Below are 14,374 nucleotides of genomic sequence, written 5' to 3' on the forward strand. Positions count from 1 at the left end.
CACCTTTCTGCAGCTATTCTGTGACTCTTGTGTCCATCCAACAATGCCCCACTTCTATTTTTTCTGCTCTATTTCTCTAATATTTAAAAATGAGATATTTACTTCCTTGGGGGCTTGAAATGTGGGCGGTTCTAAGCGAGCACCTTTGTGGGGCATCAAAGTGGCTTTACTAAAATCTTCGCCTTAAACACAAATTTGCCTCAACAGAGATACTAATAACTCAAAAGTATACAAAATAGCAGTAATTCAGTAAGGACCACTTTAGTCAAAAGAAGTGTCATTTTCATCTACAGGTATTGGTAATATTTGGTAGTATTGCTGTTTTCTGGGACCCCCACACAGAGTTGAGCAGACATCAACAACAACAGACATGCCATATCAGACACAGCACAGATATTGGGTTAAGATAGGTTGAAAAGTGTTTTGCAGATGGAGCAGCAGCTCTGGGTCATCTAAAGCAACTAACAGTGATGAGATCTGCCAATAGGATCTGTAGAGAGGTATGAATTTAGCCAGCAGCAAAGTCTGGGGCAGAGCCCAGCTGTCACTGACTGACGTACGGGGATTACAGAATTTGGTGCGTCTAAACTGCAGTAACGGTACATTCAATTTTACTGTTTTTGAAAAAAATCATGATCTGAGGGCAATTTAACCAAAGAGGAATGTTTCACTTCAAAATAGGTATTGTGTGTGTAGCTGAAATGTATTTTTTTTAAATAGCCTGACCCCTGGCAAGACATTATCACTTTGAATACTCAAAATATTTTTGCGACCCAATCCTTTAGCACTTCCCCCACACACCTTACACTTTTTTTGTTTTTACGTCTTGGCTTGTTTCTCTTATTATCTAATCCAGCTTCTCTGACATTCACTCCGTCTGTGGAGCTCATCTTGTCTATTGTTTAATGTCTAACAGGGAAACAACAGCTGTTATAAAGGCAAAGCTTTTACTTGCTGCTTGAATGATGTGACTTACAGGCTTATCGACTCTCACCTCCACCTAAGAATTGTTATAATACAATGGCTTCTCAAGACTGCAGGTCTTGCTGCCAGAAATGAACTGACCAGCTGACTTTTATAGGAACAAACTATAGAAAAAAACCCCAAAAACTTTAAAGTATCTGGAGTCCCAGCATCAGCTGGATGCTCTCTGTTGATTGAAGAACTCACGCATCATCTCACCTAAAGCTTCTGAAACAGTATTGAGTCAGTCATTTAAACAACAGCACATCAGTGCTCTGGTGCTGATGCAGTGCAGTTCAATTTTATTTGTGCCAGCTGAGAGGTGTTCATAGTGTGAACAACACCTTGAAGGACTGACTCACTCCCCTGGCTGCAATGTTGTTTATCTTGCAGGGCAACATGAGAGCACAGAGACGGCATTAACACAAGAAATGGGCAGTTAGCTTACAAATGTCATTTCTGAAGGCTGGAAGAGGAAAGCACGTGGAAGTGTTTAACTACGCAAAAATTCAGCACTCTGAATGATTTATTTGTTCCATTGTGATGAGCATACAGTCTAAGATTTGCGATGGCATTTAAATAACAAAGATCAGGAAAGAAACTTCAGCCAAAAATGATATTTTCCCCAATACAGGCAGGCTCTTGCTTTATTTTAGAGTTTAGTCAAAGTACAACAAAATAGCCCTAACATTTTACCACTTATCTTCCACAAAGAAACATATTTAAAGTAGCAACAATAGCATTCATTACAGTGAATCCAATTGGCATGAATGTAGCTGACGAGGAAAATGCTGTTAAATGAGCAAAATAAAATCAGATACTTTGCTTCTAAAATGCACTTGTGGTAGTTATGCTCGCACACACCTTCATGGTTCTTCACTCAGTCTTAAAAAAATCTAATTTTAAGCTCTTAATTTGCCATCATTCACTAGAATTCCTTTCCAGCATTACCGTACATACAGGTTTTTCTCATCCATGGCAACAGGAAGCAGTGTCAGGCAGAAAAGTTAAACAACGACTCCGCATGTCTGCTGGACAACACTGCCTTTGTTTCATCTCCAGACATTCTGCTTCAACATGGTTCCGCGCACTCTCCGTCAATACGCCGCCGTGCCATCCCTGTTATTAGAGCCGTTTCAGGAAATTAATTCCACTTTAATTCCAGGGACTAGACAGCACATCCACTATCACAGCTTCCTCATGTCCAGAGGCTTAGTCCAATTTGCCATAATTTCAAAACAAGACAAATATGTAAACAGCTTATAAAGTATGCACACACGCAACAAAAAGGAAAGAAATCCAAAGCATTTGTTTCCACAGTGCAGTGTTTCTTTTTTCTCACTCCTCTGCAGTGCAAAAAAGGAAAATACGAGAAAAAAAAGCATCAAATAATAAATAGACTTTCTCTTTCATATATATATTTCTGTGTTTATACATATATATATATATTTGTAATGATAGGTCTCTACATGAGCACACAGCTCTTGGCCCGGTCCTTCCTCATGGCCGGGGCCTGGTCTATTTGCTCAGTCCGACCCGGCAGAGGTGGAAGGGGCAGTTGCGAGACTCGTTTCAGGCCTCTGCGGGAGCTGCTGCGTTTTAGCTGCGGCTTGTGCGGCCGTCGCACTGACGCCAAGGTGGTGATGTGGAACACATCCCGAACACTGTTTTCAGAAACCTTGGAGGTGCACTCCACATACGCCACCGCTCCCATCTGACGAGCTATCGTGCTTCCCTGGAACATGGAGACGGGCAAAGAAGAAATGAAAAAGGAAGCAAAGCTAAATTTGAAAGTACAAGAAGAAGAAGACAGGGGAAACACGCATCATTTTAACAATCAGAAATCATATGGTGTAAATCCTCTTAACATTCATTGTCCTCTCGTGATTTTGAGTACTTGTGCATTCTTCTTTTTTTTGTATGTGAAATCCTGAATATCTCTCAACAGTGGCTTTTCATTAGTTTCCTCAGGCTTTAAGAGGTCGTGTAAGACATAAGTTTCCTTCATGTCCTTTTTCAGTGTTTCAAAAAGAAAATTAAATATCCCCATATGCACTCCATCCTTCATTGTTTCTTGGCACAAGCAGACACTATAGCTCAACAGCAGAAAACTAAATGTCCCCCAAAAAAGAGGCAGCAATTCTGAGATATAGATGTTGATCTAAACTGATGACTGAAAGCCAGCGATCTGAACATGTCTGTAGATAAATGAATTTCCTCCAACTGAAGCATGAATAATGTAGATGCTGACTCCTCAGTCTGCAGTAAAACAAAAGGATGGGAATCCGCTGGGCCAGTTTTGATATGGTCTATGAGGCTATTTACAGGGAAGACATTCACACTAGGTACCAGAGCTTACCCCTGAGTAAACTTACAATAACTGAGTTATTTGAAATTGTAAATTGTTTGCTCGTGATCAAATCAGACACAAATTTAATTTGAAAACCCCTGAGCCCCTGCCTTCATTACAGTACTACATATCCTCATCTGTTGTTTAATGATCAGAGTTTAAAGCTGTTTTCACACAGGATCAGCACATGCCAAGGATCTAACAGATGAGACAGAACTGCATTTCCCATGACCCCTACAACTGCATGTTCTCCAGCACAGAGAAAGCTTTTCATCTCAAGTGGAAGTGGTTTGATTTTCATCACAGCTGCACTGAGGCGTGTATAAGAAGCAATGAAGGCCTCATTAGGTGAAACAGCAGATTTAGATTCCAGGGTGGCGGTGGGAGGGGAAAGAGGTAGATTGTAGTGACAAGTGGAAATGCTCGATCGAATCTCGGGCAGATTAGTGTGGAAATGTCTGGAGTTCACCCAGTGGTCATTCGCAAGGCGACTTCTCAGCTCTGTTGGAATTCAATTTAAAGATCAGCAACAGGATAGCAACACAGGCTATTAGATTAGAGCACCGAAATGTTTATTGTGCACAGCTTTGGCATCTGCCATGTGACACACATTTTCTGGGCATATTAGAGAGGCAAACAGTAGGTGTCTCAAACCAAAAGAGAGACTGAGAAGGACCATGACAAATGTTTTCTATGGTTCTAGCCAGTAAATGGTCCCAGCTATTTTACATTACCTCCGTGGTTTGTCACTCTTCTTTTGTTTATGTGTCTTATTTATATGACCTGTCTGTTTTTTTCAGTTGCTGAGTTTTTTTAGAAACAGCATGCTTTTAGCCTCCAGTAAGCTCTTAGACAGTAGCGGGAAAAAGGCTCCTTTGTTTTGAGGGCTTTTGTATGGTGGTGAAAAAAGCCCCTCCACTTTTTGTATGTCGAACACAGGAGAGCACACAAATTGAACACACTGAAAGCTGATTAAAATTCACAGATTTACAGAGCAGTTTATCATCCCCTCCCTCTTTTCCCCCATCCCCTTGGCTTAGAGGTCACGGCAGCATGTGATAAAAGGACTCACTCATTTATCATTGTCCATTTTCTATTCATCCTGCATTTTGAAAATCTGTAAATCTGCATGAATATTTCATTTCAGGGGGAAAAAAATGTTTCCCTAGACATAAACTAGACTAACCACTTGTGCTTCTTCCGCAGCCCTTGCCATAAGCAACATTACATTCCCTGTCAGCAAATTTTGGCCAAAACGCCAACCCCAGCAACATGTCCCCGAGGGGTTTAATGCTGTTCTAATAGCAGTCATGTGGTATTTTATTGTGTTGCATGAGCCTTTTCTCACACTCCTTTCCTGTGGGACCGCAAAAGAGAGGTAATGCCTCTGCTGATACAACACAGAAAAATCTCATTTTATCGCTTTATTGCTTTCTAATTTCTTTTCCACATCTGTTTTCAAATCTGTCTGTCTTCCCAGGGCACCTTGCAAGTCTCAATCTTATTATTTATCTCACTCCATTCTCCTCTAATATCCATCATCTGCTAGCGCTCACCTGCTCGTGGGTGACAGGGATGAGGCGCTGTTTGGAGAGTTCCCTCAGGGTGTTGACGTCTGTCCTCATGTCCAGCTTACAGCCCACCAGCACCACCTTGGCATTTGGACAAAACTCTTGCGTCTCTCCTTGCCACTGCAGGAACGTGAGCCGACAGAGAAAAACTGAAAGACACTCTTGATTATGTCAAATATGAGCACTGAGCGCTGAGCTGCCTTTGCTGAAGTACAGAGATGACCTTTTGGCTACTCAGACACTGGATACCTGAGTTTGAGGGAGATTAATGCTCTCTTGCTAAAAGACATTTGTTCAGCTTAGCAAACACAGCAAAAACAAATGCATAACTTTGGTGTGTTTTTTTGTGGGAATTTAAGTCCAGCCTTCAAAGGGTTGGGGATTTTGGTTCCCAGTGACCTTTCTTATGTCATTTTGTTCTCAGCAAATTACTCAATGTAATTCAGTAAAGACTTTTTAACTTGACTAATCCATTCATCCATTGATGTCTGTTCTCTTTATTTTTTGTCAACAAAGCCATTCATCAGTCAGCAAAACTAAATATTTTGTTCCAGTCATTTGTCAACCACAAATGCCGGAGGTTGTGTTAAGCTTCTGCTGGATACCGCTGTATGATGAATATGATTTTTTGTTTTACTTTTGTTTGAGATAAACAAACATTTTTGAAGACAATCCCCTTGGTAATTGTACCAGGTGGAATGAAAAAGTTCAACTATTCTGCCAGTAAACATCAAGCATCCTACTTTCTTTGAATTTGTCGTCACCACTTCCAGCATGGCTGCTATTTTCAGATATTGCTCCTTTTAAGTCCCTTTTTGTGCGCTGAATCCCCTCACTGTGTCAAAATGTCAACTCTTCAGCTTTCATTTCTTTTTGCAGTAGAGGACAAAGTTGCGGGAAGCCAAATCTGGCAAGCAGTGTGGATGAGCGATTATTGTGTTGGTGTCGCCAAAAAAACTTATCACTGTTCTGTGTGCTGGTGCACAATGACACAGTGACGAACCCCACAGTTCATATGCTCTTCTTCAGACACCTGAGAACATTGAGAGTCTGACCCAGGGAAATTAATTTACAGCGCACAATTCCGAAAATCTCAAAATTAAAAAAGGAAAAATAAAACAATGTACATTCTTTTAGTTTGTACATCTGGCCTTTATGAACTGCCTTTTGGCTTGGACACTGCAGATATGCAGATCTCATCAACAAGGAATATCCTCCACATGAAAGTCAGTTGAGTTTGATGTTTGATTTCCTCTCAAGTTTGGGCTCCATGGTAAAATCTCATATGAATAAAAGGGCAAAACAGCAGCAGTGCTGGAAGTGTTTCAGAGGTCTACAAACAGAAGACCTTAACGGTGCAATGTGCCAAATTTAAATTGGGTATGTTTGGGGTTTTTTGCATTTTTTGTTTTATTTTTTAAATGGGCAGATTTGTGAAATTTTACGAAAGCAGCTCATTATTGGCATTTTCAGCGCAAAACAGACAACTAATTAATCTTAAGTGTGATGGAAAGGGGTGATAACTGTAGAGATTTATTTAAAGTTACATTCATTGTGGGTACATTTTACATTTTCAATTGTTTAATTAATGAATTGTCAGACTGTTAAAAAATTCATAAAACAAAACAAAAAGGACGGGAATGGAAAAATCTTGGCATAAAATCTGTAAATTATCATGAGTAAGAAGCTAAAACTAGAAATATTTGGCAGTTTTGCTTGAAAAATGGCTCAAAGATGAAGTGATCAGCAAAAAAGCCACAGATTAACTGGTGCTGTCAACCATCCAGGATTAATCAAGTAATTATTTTACCTCTAATCAGATTAAAGAGACTTCCTGTTTTTTTATGATACAAGGCAATGTTCACTATTTTACTGCAACAGCTATAGGGCCACGTACTGTGACTTTTTCACTCGTGCCAGCTTAGTTTGGACGTCTGTGTGGTGTGTTATACTTTCCTTACTCAGTCTCCATCAACAAAATCTATTTCAGGTTCTGTTCCGAAAAGGTTGAGCAGTCTTCCTTCTAAAATCACCCTGAGATTAAATGTCACTACTGAAACTCAGCTGAACCAACACAGTCTCCTCCTGGCAGCACAAATACATGACAGCACTGAAATATTCCGCATGCCATGTGCAGAATGTCAGGGTGTCCATTCATCCCTTGTACTGAAAACAACCTCTGACCTTTCAGGCACATCCCCATTCTGTCAATGACATCCAATCAAAACCTTTGATTGTTTAACCCTCTTTCCTCCCCCAGCTGTCGTCTAGAAATATTGGTGACCCCCCCCCCCCTAGCTCCTGGAGGTCAAGAGTCTAATTTAGGATGGTGATTGTGCAACAGGTTTTCCATGTGCGCCTGAGTTTCAGGGATTATTGGGATGACAACTAGGGGGCAGGGGTCATGGCAGCCCCCTGCCAAGTGATGCATGGGAAAAGCTAAAGCTGAGGAGCAGTGCTGCTTCCCCTGTTGACAGATTCCACGGAGGCTGGAGAGATATTGGCGGGTTAAAGAAATGGCGTCCCGGGTTAGATCTACAAAAGTCTGCAGGGGCATTTTAGCAGCTCCCTTCAGACCACTAAACACGTCAACAGACCAGCCATGGGAACTGTCTTCAGCTCACAAGGGGTGCAGTTCAAAGGCAAACTCACACACACATGGCTTCAAGATGAGACACCACTAAAAGGCACAGGTCTGCTTTTCGTGATACACATGCATGCAAACAGACCCATTAAGTTGGGTATAATTACACCATGGGTGTTTCACTATACTATGTGGGCACACAATCTGCCACTGGCTGTAAAAACACGTCCAAAACCACATTTGATGACGCCACCCGGCTATTACACCCATCCCAACTGCACTGTTCCCAGCCATTAGCCACCTTGCAAATGTTAACAGACACCAACAAGTGAAGTATTCAGCATAAAACTCAGATTTTATATTTTAAATGTTCACAGAAAGTCTGTTTCTAACACTCCTCAACATTCTCTGAAATGTCTTCTCTGATATGTCTGGTGTGTCTAATATGCGTATCTGATATTCCTCTTGAACCCACCCGGCTGCAAGCCCTCTTATTTCATTCTTCGCATTGACCTTCTATTGCTTGCAGGGACACGGGTCAAGTATCCATGGCCGTTTTGATGAGATAAAGGAAAGCGAGACTTTAACCTCAGTGCTGATTTGCTCCATTGTTAAGCCGTGAAAAGCTGCTGGCACAGAAATCTAAGTCGATACAAGATGCTGATCAGGAAAAAGTGAATTGAATTGGTTTTTCGTTGGTTCTCCACTTTCACTGCGATATTAAATGCTGATCCAAAGTATTGAGAGGAGGAGTAAAAAATACTGACCTTCTTTATGACACTGTCCAAAGTCTCTGGACGGCTGATGTCGAAACAGATAAGCACTGCATCTGAATCAGGATACGCCAACGGCCTCACATTATCGTAATAAGAAGAACCTGTGAACACACAATAACATATGGTGTAAGGTCATGGTGTCTTTGGGGAAATTCCTAACTGTTTTTAACCTGATTTAACCCTGCAAGACTCTGCATCCCAACCATATGGCCTACTCTGTCAATTAGAAGCATACTGCACACCCCCGGAAAGTGATCCAAAGGTCATTAATACATGAATAGCCCATTAAAGCAGGCGGTGTGGCACACACATCGACATGCTGCAGCTCGAACACACTCTCCAGATGTAAATGAACCTTGATCTTAGCAGTTATGTGCACATATTTGTGCATCTTTTTCTCTTGGGCTTCCACACAGCTGTGCCTCTTCTGTCACAGTACTTCAGGAGGAATGTTAAAGAGTTAGTCATAGCAGCACACACACACATACACACGCATACACACAAAGGTGAATTATAGTGGCTTGAGAATTGGAGGACTGGTACATACGATCCATAATCATCTTGAAACGACAGCGAATGCCAGCACAAAGGCCAAACTAAAGGTTGAACCCCTTAATTCTCTCATCTCATCCCTCTTTCTGTCTCACTTGCAAATGGTCCTTGATTTAAAATCTTCCATTTTCTTTTAGACTCTATGAGATTCACATGCGCTCACACGCTTCTCACCACTCTTGCTTTTCAATTTTGTACCTTGATCAAATTTGAGGGCAGAGTGGCGCCTCTGTACTTCCACAAGTTGCTCACTTCCACAGTTCCTGCTCTCTTGCAGCTCTCATTAGGAGGCTTGTAAAAATATCTGGGCTCTCGTGGATGTGTGGCTGCGGCCACGGGCACCCTCCCTCCTACCGTCAGAAGCTGCTGTAGACCTTATGTTCTGCATAAATTTCAAGCCTCCATAACTCAAAGGTTTGTCACATTGTGCATCAAATTTGCCAAAATTAGCTAATCACATTACACCGTAAATAAATATTAAACACTTTGGAAGATTAAACATATGATTTAGGTTCATACAAGCTGATGATTTTTAATATTTATACAAAACCAAAGTTTATGTTTGTTTGGTGTGTCTGTGCTTCATACCAAACCTGACCTGCCACACAATAAACAGACTGTTAGAGCTGCATGCTTTAGTCTGGTGTTCTGCACAAAAGCACTACACCCCGCATCACTATGTTCTCTTTGTTAATGATGGAATGAGTATGTGACAATAGCTGCACGCGGCCCGCAACCCCATCATTCAGCTTGCTTTCCTGTAGTGACCTGCTCATTGCTCTTTGAGAACAATGCAACAGGCTGCCTGTCACATCCTCACAAGCTGGAATGGTTTTGTTTAGTGACATTTGTTTGTCACTAAAAATCCATATTAACATCAAACGCTTAAAAAAATGACCTGAAATATCAATTAAATCAGAGAAAAAACAAGTATGCTTTGTTTACAGTGGCTTCAGATTTCTCTTGGTTTAACACTACTGACTTTGATATCATTGTTTATACAAATTGCTACCCCCTACAGCTGGCAATAATACATATTACCACATTCTCACAGTGTGGTGACTAGATAGTGCGTTTCAAAATAGCATTCAATTAATTTTTATAAAATCTTGCTCACCACATGCACACAACCATTAATCTGCTGGCTGACTCTTTAACACATGAATGATGCTTGTCAAAAGAAGATTATTGTTTCCATTTACAGTAATTTGTAGTTCTTATATGGCCCTGTTTAGGACCTCCCTGCCCTTCTGAATAGTTGGAGGTGGGAGGAGGAACAGTAGGAACCCAGCACAGACAAATAGAGGTGGGTTGCAAGTGAGCTTTCAAGTGGATTGTAACCACAAGTAGACTACAGCAGCTTAAATAACCAGTAATACATGTGTTTTGTTTTGTTTTTTAAATTTGATGCATAGAAACCAAGTTTAGCTGCAGCACTGCACTTCTGAGCTAATGGCATGTTTGATCAGCTTTGCACATCCTCATGCACCTGGACATAGAACAGAAGACACAAATAATACATTAAATCTAAATTAGGAATGCTCTCAAGCAGCAACACCACAACAATTGAACTCTGCAAAATCCTTAAGGATGCTGGGCAAAATACATTTAACAAAATTCCTTTGCTAACTTTAAAATATTTATGTTGCAATTTCAGTGCAATATACAGGAAAGAAAAAGTAATTTTAGCCTACACCTTGCAGGGCATTATCAGGAATTCATAGTCTCCTCTTCATCTTATTAACACAATATTGCTACAGTTCTGTATTGCTGAGAGAGCAGGATTAACACAAGCACACACAACCACATCCCCAGAAAAGGATGCCAAGTCCGACACTCAGCAAAGCTCACTTTGTAAGACAGCAAGCTGTGATGGGTAGCGGTCACACATGAGGTGCTGTAGCTGCTGAAGTCAGTCTTTAGTATGTATCGCAGTGCAGCAGACCTGTACTAAGGTTAGAGATGAAGAAGAAATGAGACACCCCTGTGGGGGTGGAGTAGGGACAAAAAAGATTTAATGAGTTTGATGCCGGAGCTAGGGCGTGTAGCGGTTTTTTGCAACAGAGAGAGAGAGTAGCAACCACGGGATTAAAGCAAAATCAAGATGAAGAGAAAAAGACGTCAGATGAAGCAAAGTTGAGACAACAGTACTAGTTTGACTCAACATGTAATTAGAAGCTGAAATGAGGCCATTGGGATCAATTTGTCAGTCCCAAAGATCAAAATGATTGACAGGTCATGGTCACGGCAGGGCTTGTCACAGCACAGCAATTCAGAGCTCCTCTGCCCTGAATGACAGGAAAGCTACCTCAGCACTTTTGCAAAGTCGGGGAAAAAAAGTCCTCTGAGGGAGCGGAGAAAAGTGCTGTGTTTAAAAGAAGCCGAGCAGGCACAAATAAAAACCAATCAACATAACAATCAAGAGCACGAGGGGAAAAAAAGGGAGAAAGCATTTTCTCCTGCCATTTCTCCAACAAAAAGACATGACCAGAGATAAAAGAGGATGTCACTGAGGGTAGGGTTGGAGTGGGTGTTTGGGTAGGTAATGAAAGCACTGGACTCGGCAGGACAGATCAAATAAAGAGGTATGAGAGCTCTGGCTGGGTTGGCTATTGGTGAAGTTGGCCTGTGCCCATTCACTGTGAGGTGGAACAAAAGGTCAATTGAATTTCAGACATAGGCAGCATGAGATGGATGGGCCAGATGAGTGTGGGAGGGGAGCGTAGCCTGGCAGGAACCACTAAAAATCATCACGCCTGGCAAGAAGCGGGGCCCTGCCACGCCGTGCCAAGGACAGGCATAAAACACCCCTCACAAAACCTCCTTAAACATTAGCATTAGCCTAGCATTAGCCTAATTTAGTACAGGAGATCTCTCACAGTGGAAAGTGGATTTCTGCATTTATATCCACAGGACTAATTAGTGCAAAGCCACACTGCAGAACCACACAAGAGGTTGCACCTAAACATAATGACAGAGTTAGGAGGAAAGCAGTCCTTGTCTGCCGTCACTTGAGCTTCATCAAAGGCCAGAAATGTCCCAGAGGATGCTGAGGCGGACAGGAACTTAGTGGAGCGCTAATGTACAGTAATAAGACTTGAGGGTTTGCGGTATGACTTCATTTATGCCTCCTGTCCCTTGACACATCGACTCTCCTGTAGGGACAATCTATCTGAGACATGACAGCTCTCTATCTGCTCATTCAAAAGCTCTTCTGTGAAAAACTCATTTTCTGATAGAGCTGAGAAGAAAAGAAAAATCACAATAACACACAAACAGAACATGTAACAGGGCAGAGTCTTTGGGAATCCAACACTTCAAAAAACCTTATATTTTTCAATACATTAATCTGTAATATCACAGCAGGAATGATCTCCTTTCTGTTTTTGTTGCATGCTTATTTCAGGCGCAGCTAAAAAGCCAACCATTATGAGCGTGTGTGTGTGTGTGTGTGTGTGTGGGGGGGGGGGGGGGGGGGGGGGCTTTGCCTCTAAGCTCTCTGATGTGTTCATGCACATATGGCAGGTAGTCAACAGCAACTAAGAGCCTCATTAGGCCATATAGAAATCCTGAAAAACACCCATGCAGACAAAGGCAGGGTAACGAACACCCTCCCAAATGTGACCAAATCGCCAAATTAGCGAAAACGGGATCTTTTTTCTTCTCCTTCAGCTGTTTTCCTCTTGAAATCCACCTTCAGTGTGAAGGGAAAACATTTTAAGTCGCGGTGGCAGAGTATCTTAGCAACCTGGGGGATGCAAATGGCTTCATTGCGAGGCCTTAGAAAGGAAGAAAGAAAGAAGAGAGCAGGAGACTGAAGACACTTCAGTGCATTGCTGATTAGAGGTGACTAAAAGGAGAGTTGGTGCTCCAACCTTTAAGAGGTTGAGAAGACTTTCAAACACTGAAGCTCCAAGCTGTGTTGTGATTTCTTCTCAATTAAGGCTCAGCTCAAATAGAAGTAAACATACAGCTGCCAAGACACCCTTTGAGAGGAAGTAGTTACTCTGACCTAATGTAGCCTACTACTGTACAAGACAGCGTGTGTTTTATGTGAATGTAAGCCTGCGTTCTTTTGAAGTCCACATCTTGAAGCCATACAGGTGCACATCGAGCCACTGACCTTATCTAAACTGTCATGCAAAAAAATCTAACCAGTAGATAAAAGTACGACATATATTGCAAATTCGAGATTTTTTTTTCACTTTTAATATCATCTGGTTTTTCATAAATACATATTCAGAAGTACTGACAAGCAAGTTTGGATAATTTATGTTACATTTTTGATAGAGCCCGACCAGTATAGGATTTTTAGACCGATATCAATGCCGATATTTGGTGATACAAAAATCCAATATTCTGATATATCAGCCAGTATTTTTATTCCCTATTATTCAGATACACAAAGCAAACTGGTTCCTGAACAATTTTTATGTGTATTTATTTAGTCTTTTTTTTCCCAGGTGGATATTGTGTTTGTAGCATTCCAAACACATCACCAAAGAGGGAAGCTGCAGAGTGCCCTCTTGTGAATAAACTATGCAATGTCAACACTCCTAACACGATTGGCTGTTTCTCTGGTCTTTAATTTTCTGCAATTATCAGCAATTATAAAGGATACTACTAATTTATCAGTAAATAACTGATATTGGCCAATAATATTGACCTGCCAATAAATACTTCTAATTTTTACTCCTACATGATATTTTTCCCATGTCATACTGGGGAAAACTAACATGTCCCTGCTTCAGCTATTTAATTCATCACTGACAAGGTTACGCTGGTTTGTGCAGTGCTAAATTGTCATTTCATAATAATGCTGTTTAAAGAGAAAGATAACATTTTGGGAAAAAAAGCAAAGAGATTATGTTTGCAATCTTATCCGTCCATCAAAGAGGCATCAGATTATTACCAATCTAAATTTGCAACAACACACAACACATTACAGCCAAAGCAATCAAGACCCATCTTTGAATGATAAGAACAGAAACTGCTGCAACAAGAGTGCTGCAGCTGTAACAGGCAGAATTTGCTAAGGAAACATGTGGTCACACCAGTTATCGGCTTGATTTTGCATTTATCTGTTTACTTTCTTAGTTTTAATTACAAGTTTAACACACATTTATAACATTATTTTTAAAAACTTTGCATCTCACTGTTCTTGCTTAAAAATCTTTGTAATTTTAGTTTGATGAATCCATGCAAAAATGTGTAAAAATATCACATTGTGATTTAACACAATGTTACTGTGCCAGCCTATTTCTTCACCAGGTGAAATAACTTTTACTTCTGTGCCTCCAATTTCAAAAACAGACTACCTCGTGTGAAAGAGTTGTTTTTCACGTGGACTAGTGTAAATTCATCTGCATGTTCAGAGTTTCATGCCATGATTTCATACTCATTCATACATGAAAAATCATTCATTTCTTATCACCTACAACTAATTCATAAGTACCTATATGTAATTCATTAATAGTCAAAGAGAAATTAGCTATGTTTAATTTTAGCTTTTAAATATATTGTAGAGACTTGACCTTGTGCGTATCCCATCAAAATGTTGAAAGTGTCTAAAAAATAT

At 40.8% G+C, this 14,374-nt stretch overlaps 1 protein-coding gene across 1 annotated transcript in view; it reads right to left on the reverse strand.

Annotated features, from left to right (window-relative positions):
- Window positions 1–1,577: 1,577 nt before the first annotated feature.
- Window positions 1,578–14,374, reverse strand: part of rnd2 (Rho family GTPase 2) — a 41,941-nt gene continuing 29,144 nt past the window's right edge. The window contains exons 3-5 of the mRNA XM_085404489.1: window positions 8,236–8,345; window positions 4,870–5,004; window positions 1,578–2,698 (exon numbers count right to left, since the gene is read on the reverse strand). Coding sequence (XP_085260615.1) covers window positions 2,429–2,698; window positions 4,870–5,004; window positions 8,236–8,345 — 515 coding nt within the window. The 3' untranslated portion in view covers window positions 1,578–2,428. The remainder of the gene's footprint in view (window positions 2,699–4,869; window positions 5,005–8,235; window positions 8,346–14,374) is intronic.

This window comes from Rhamphochromis longiceps, linkage group LG4 (assembly GCF_057381845.1).
Source record: "Rhamphochromis longiceps isolate RC_006_pf linkage group LG4, R_longiceps_female_GT1.1, whole genome shotgun sequence".
NCBI classification, from domain to species: domain Eukaryota; kingdom Metazoa; phylum Chordata; class Actinopteri; order Cichliformes; family Cichlidae; genus Rhamphochromis; species Rhamphochromis longiceps.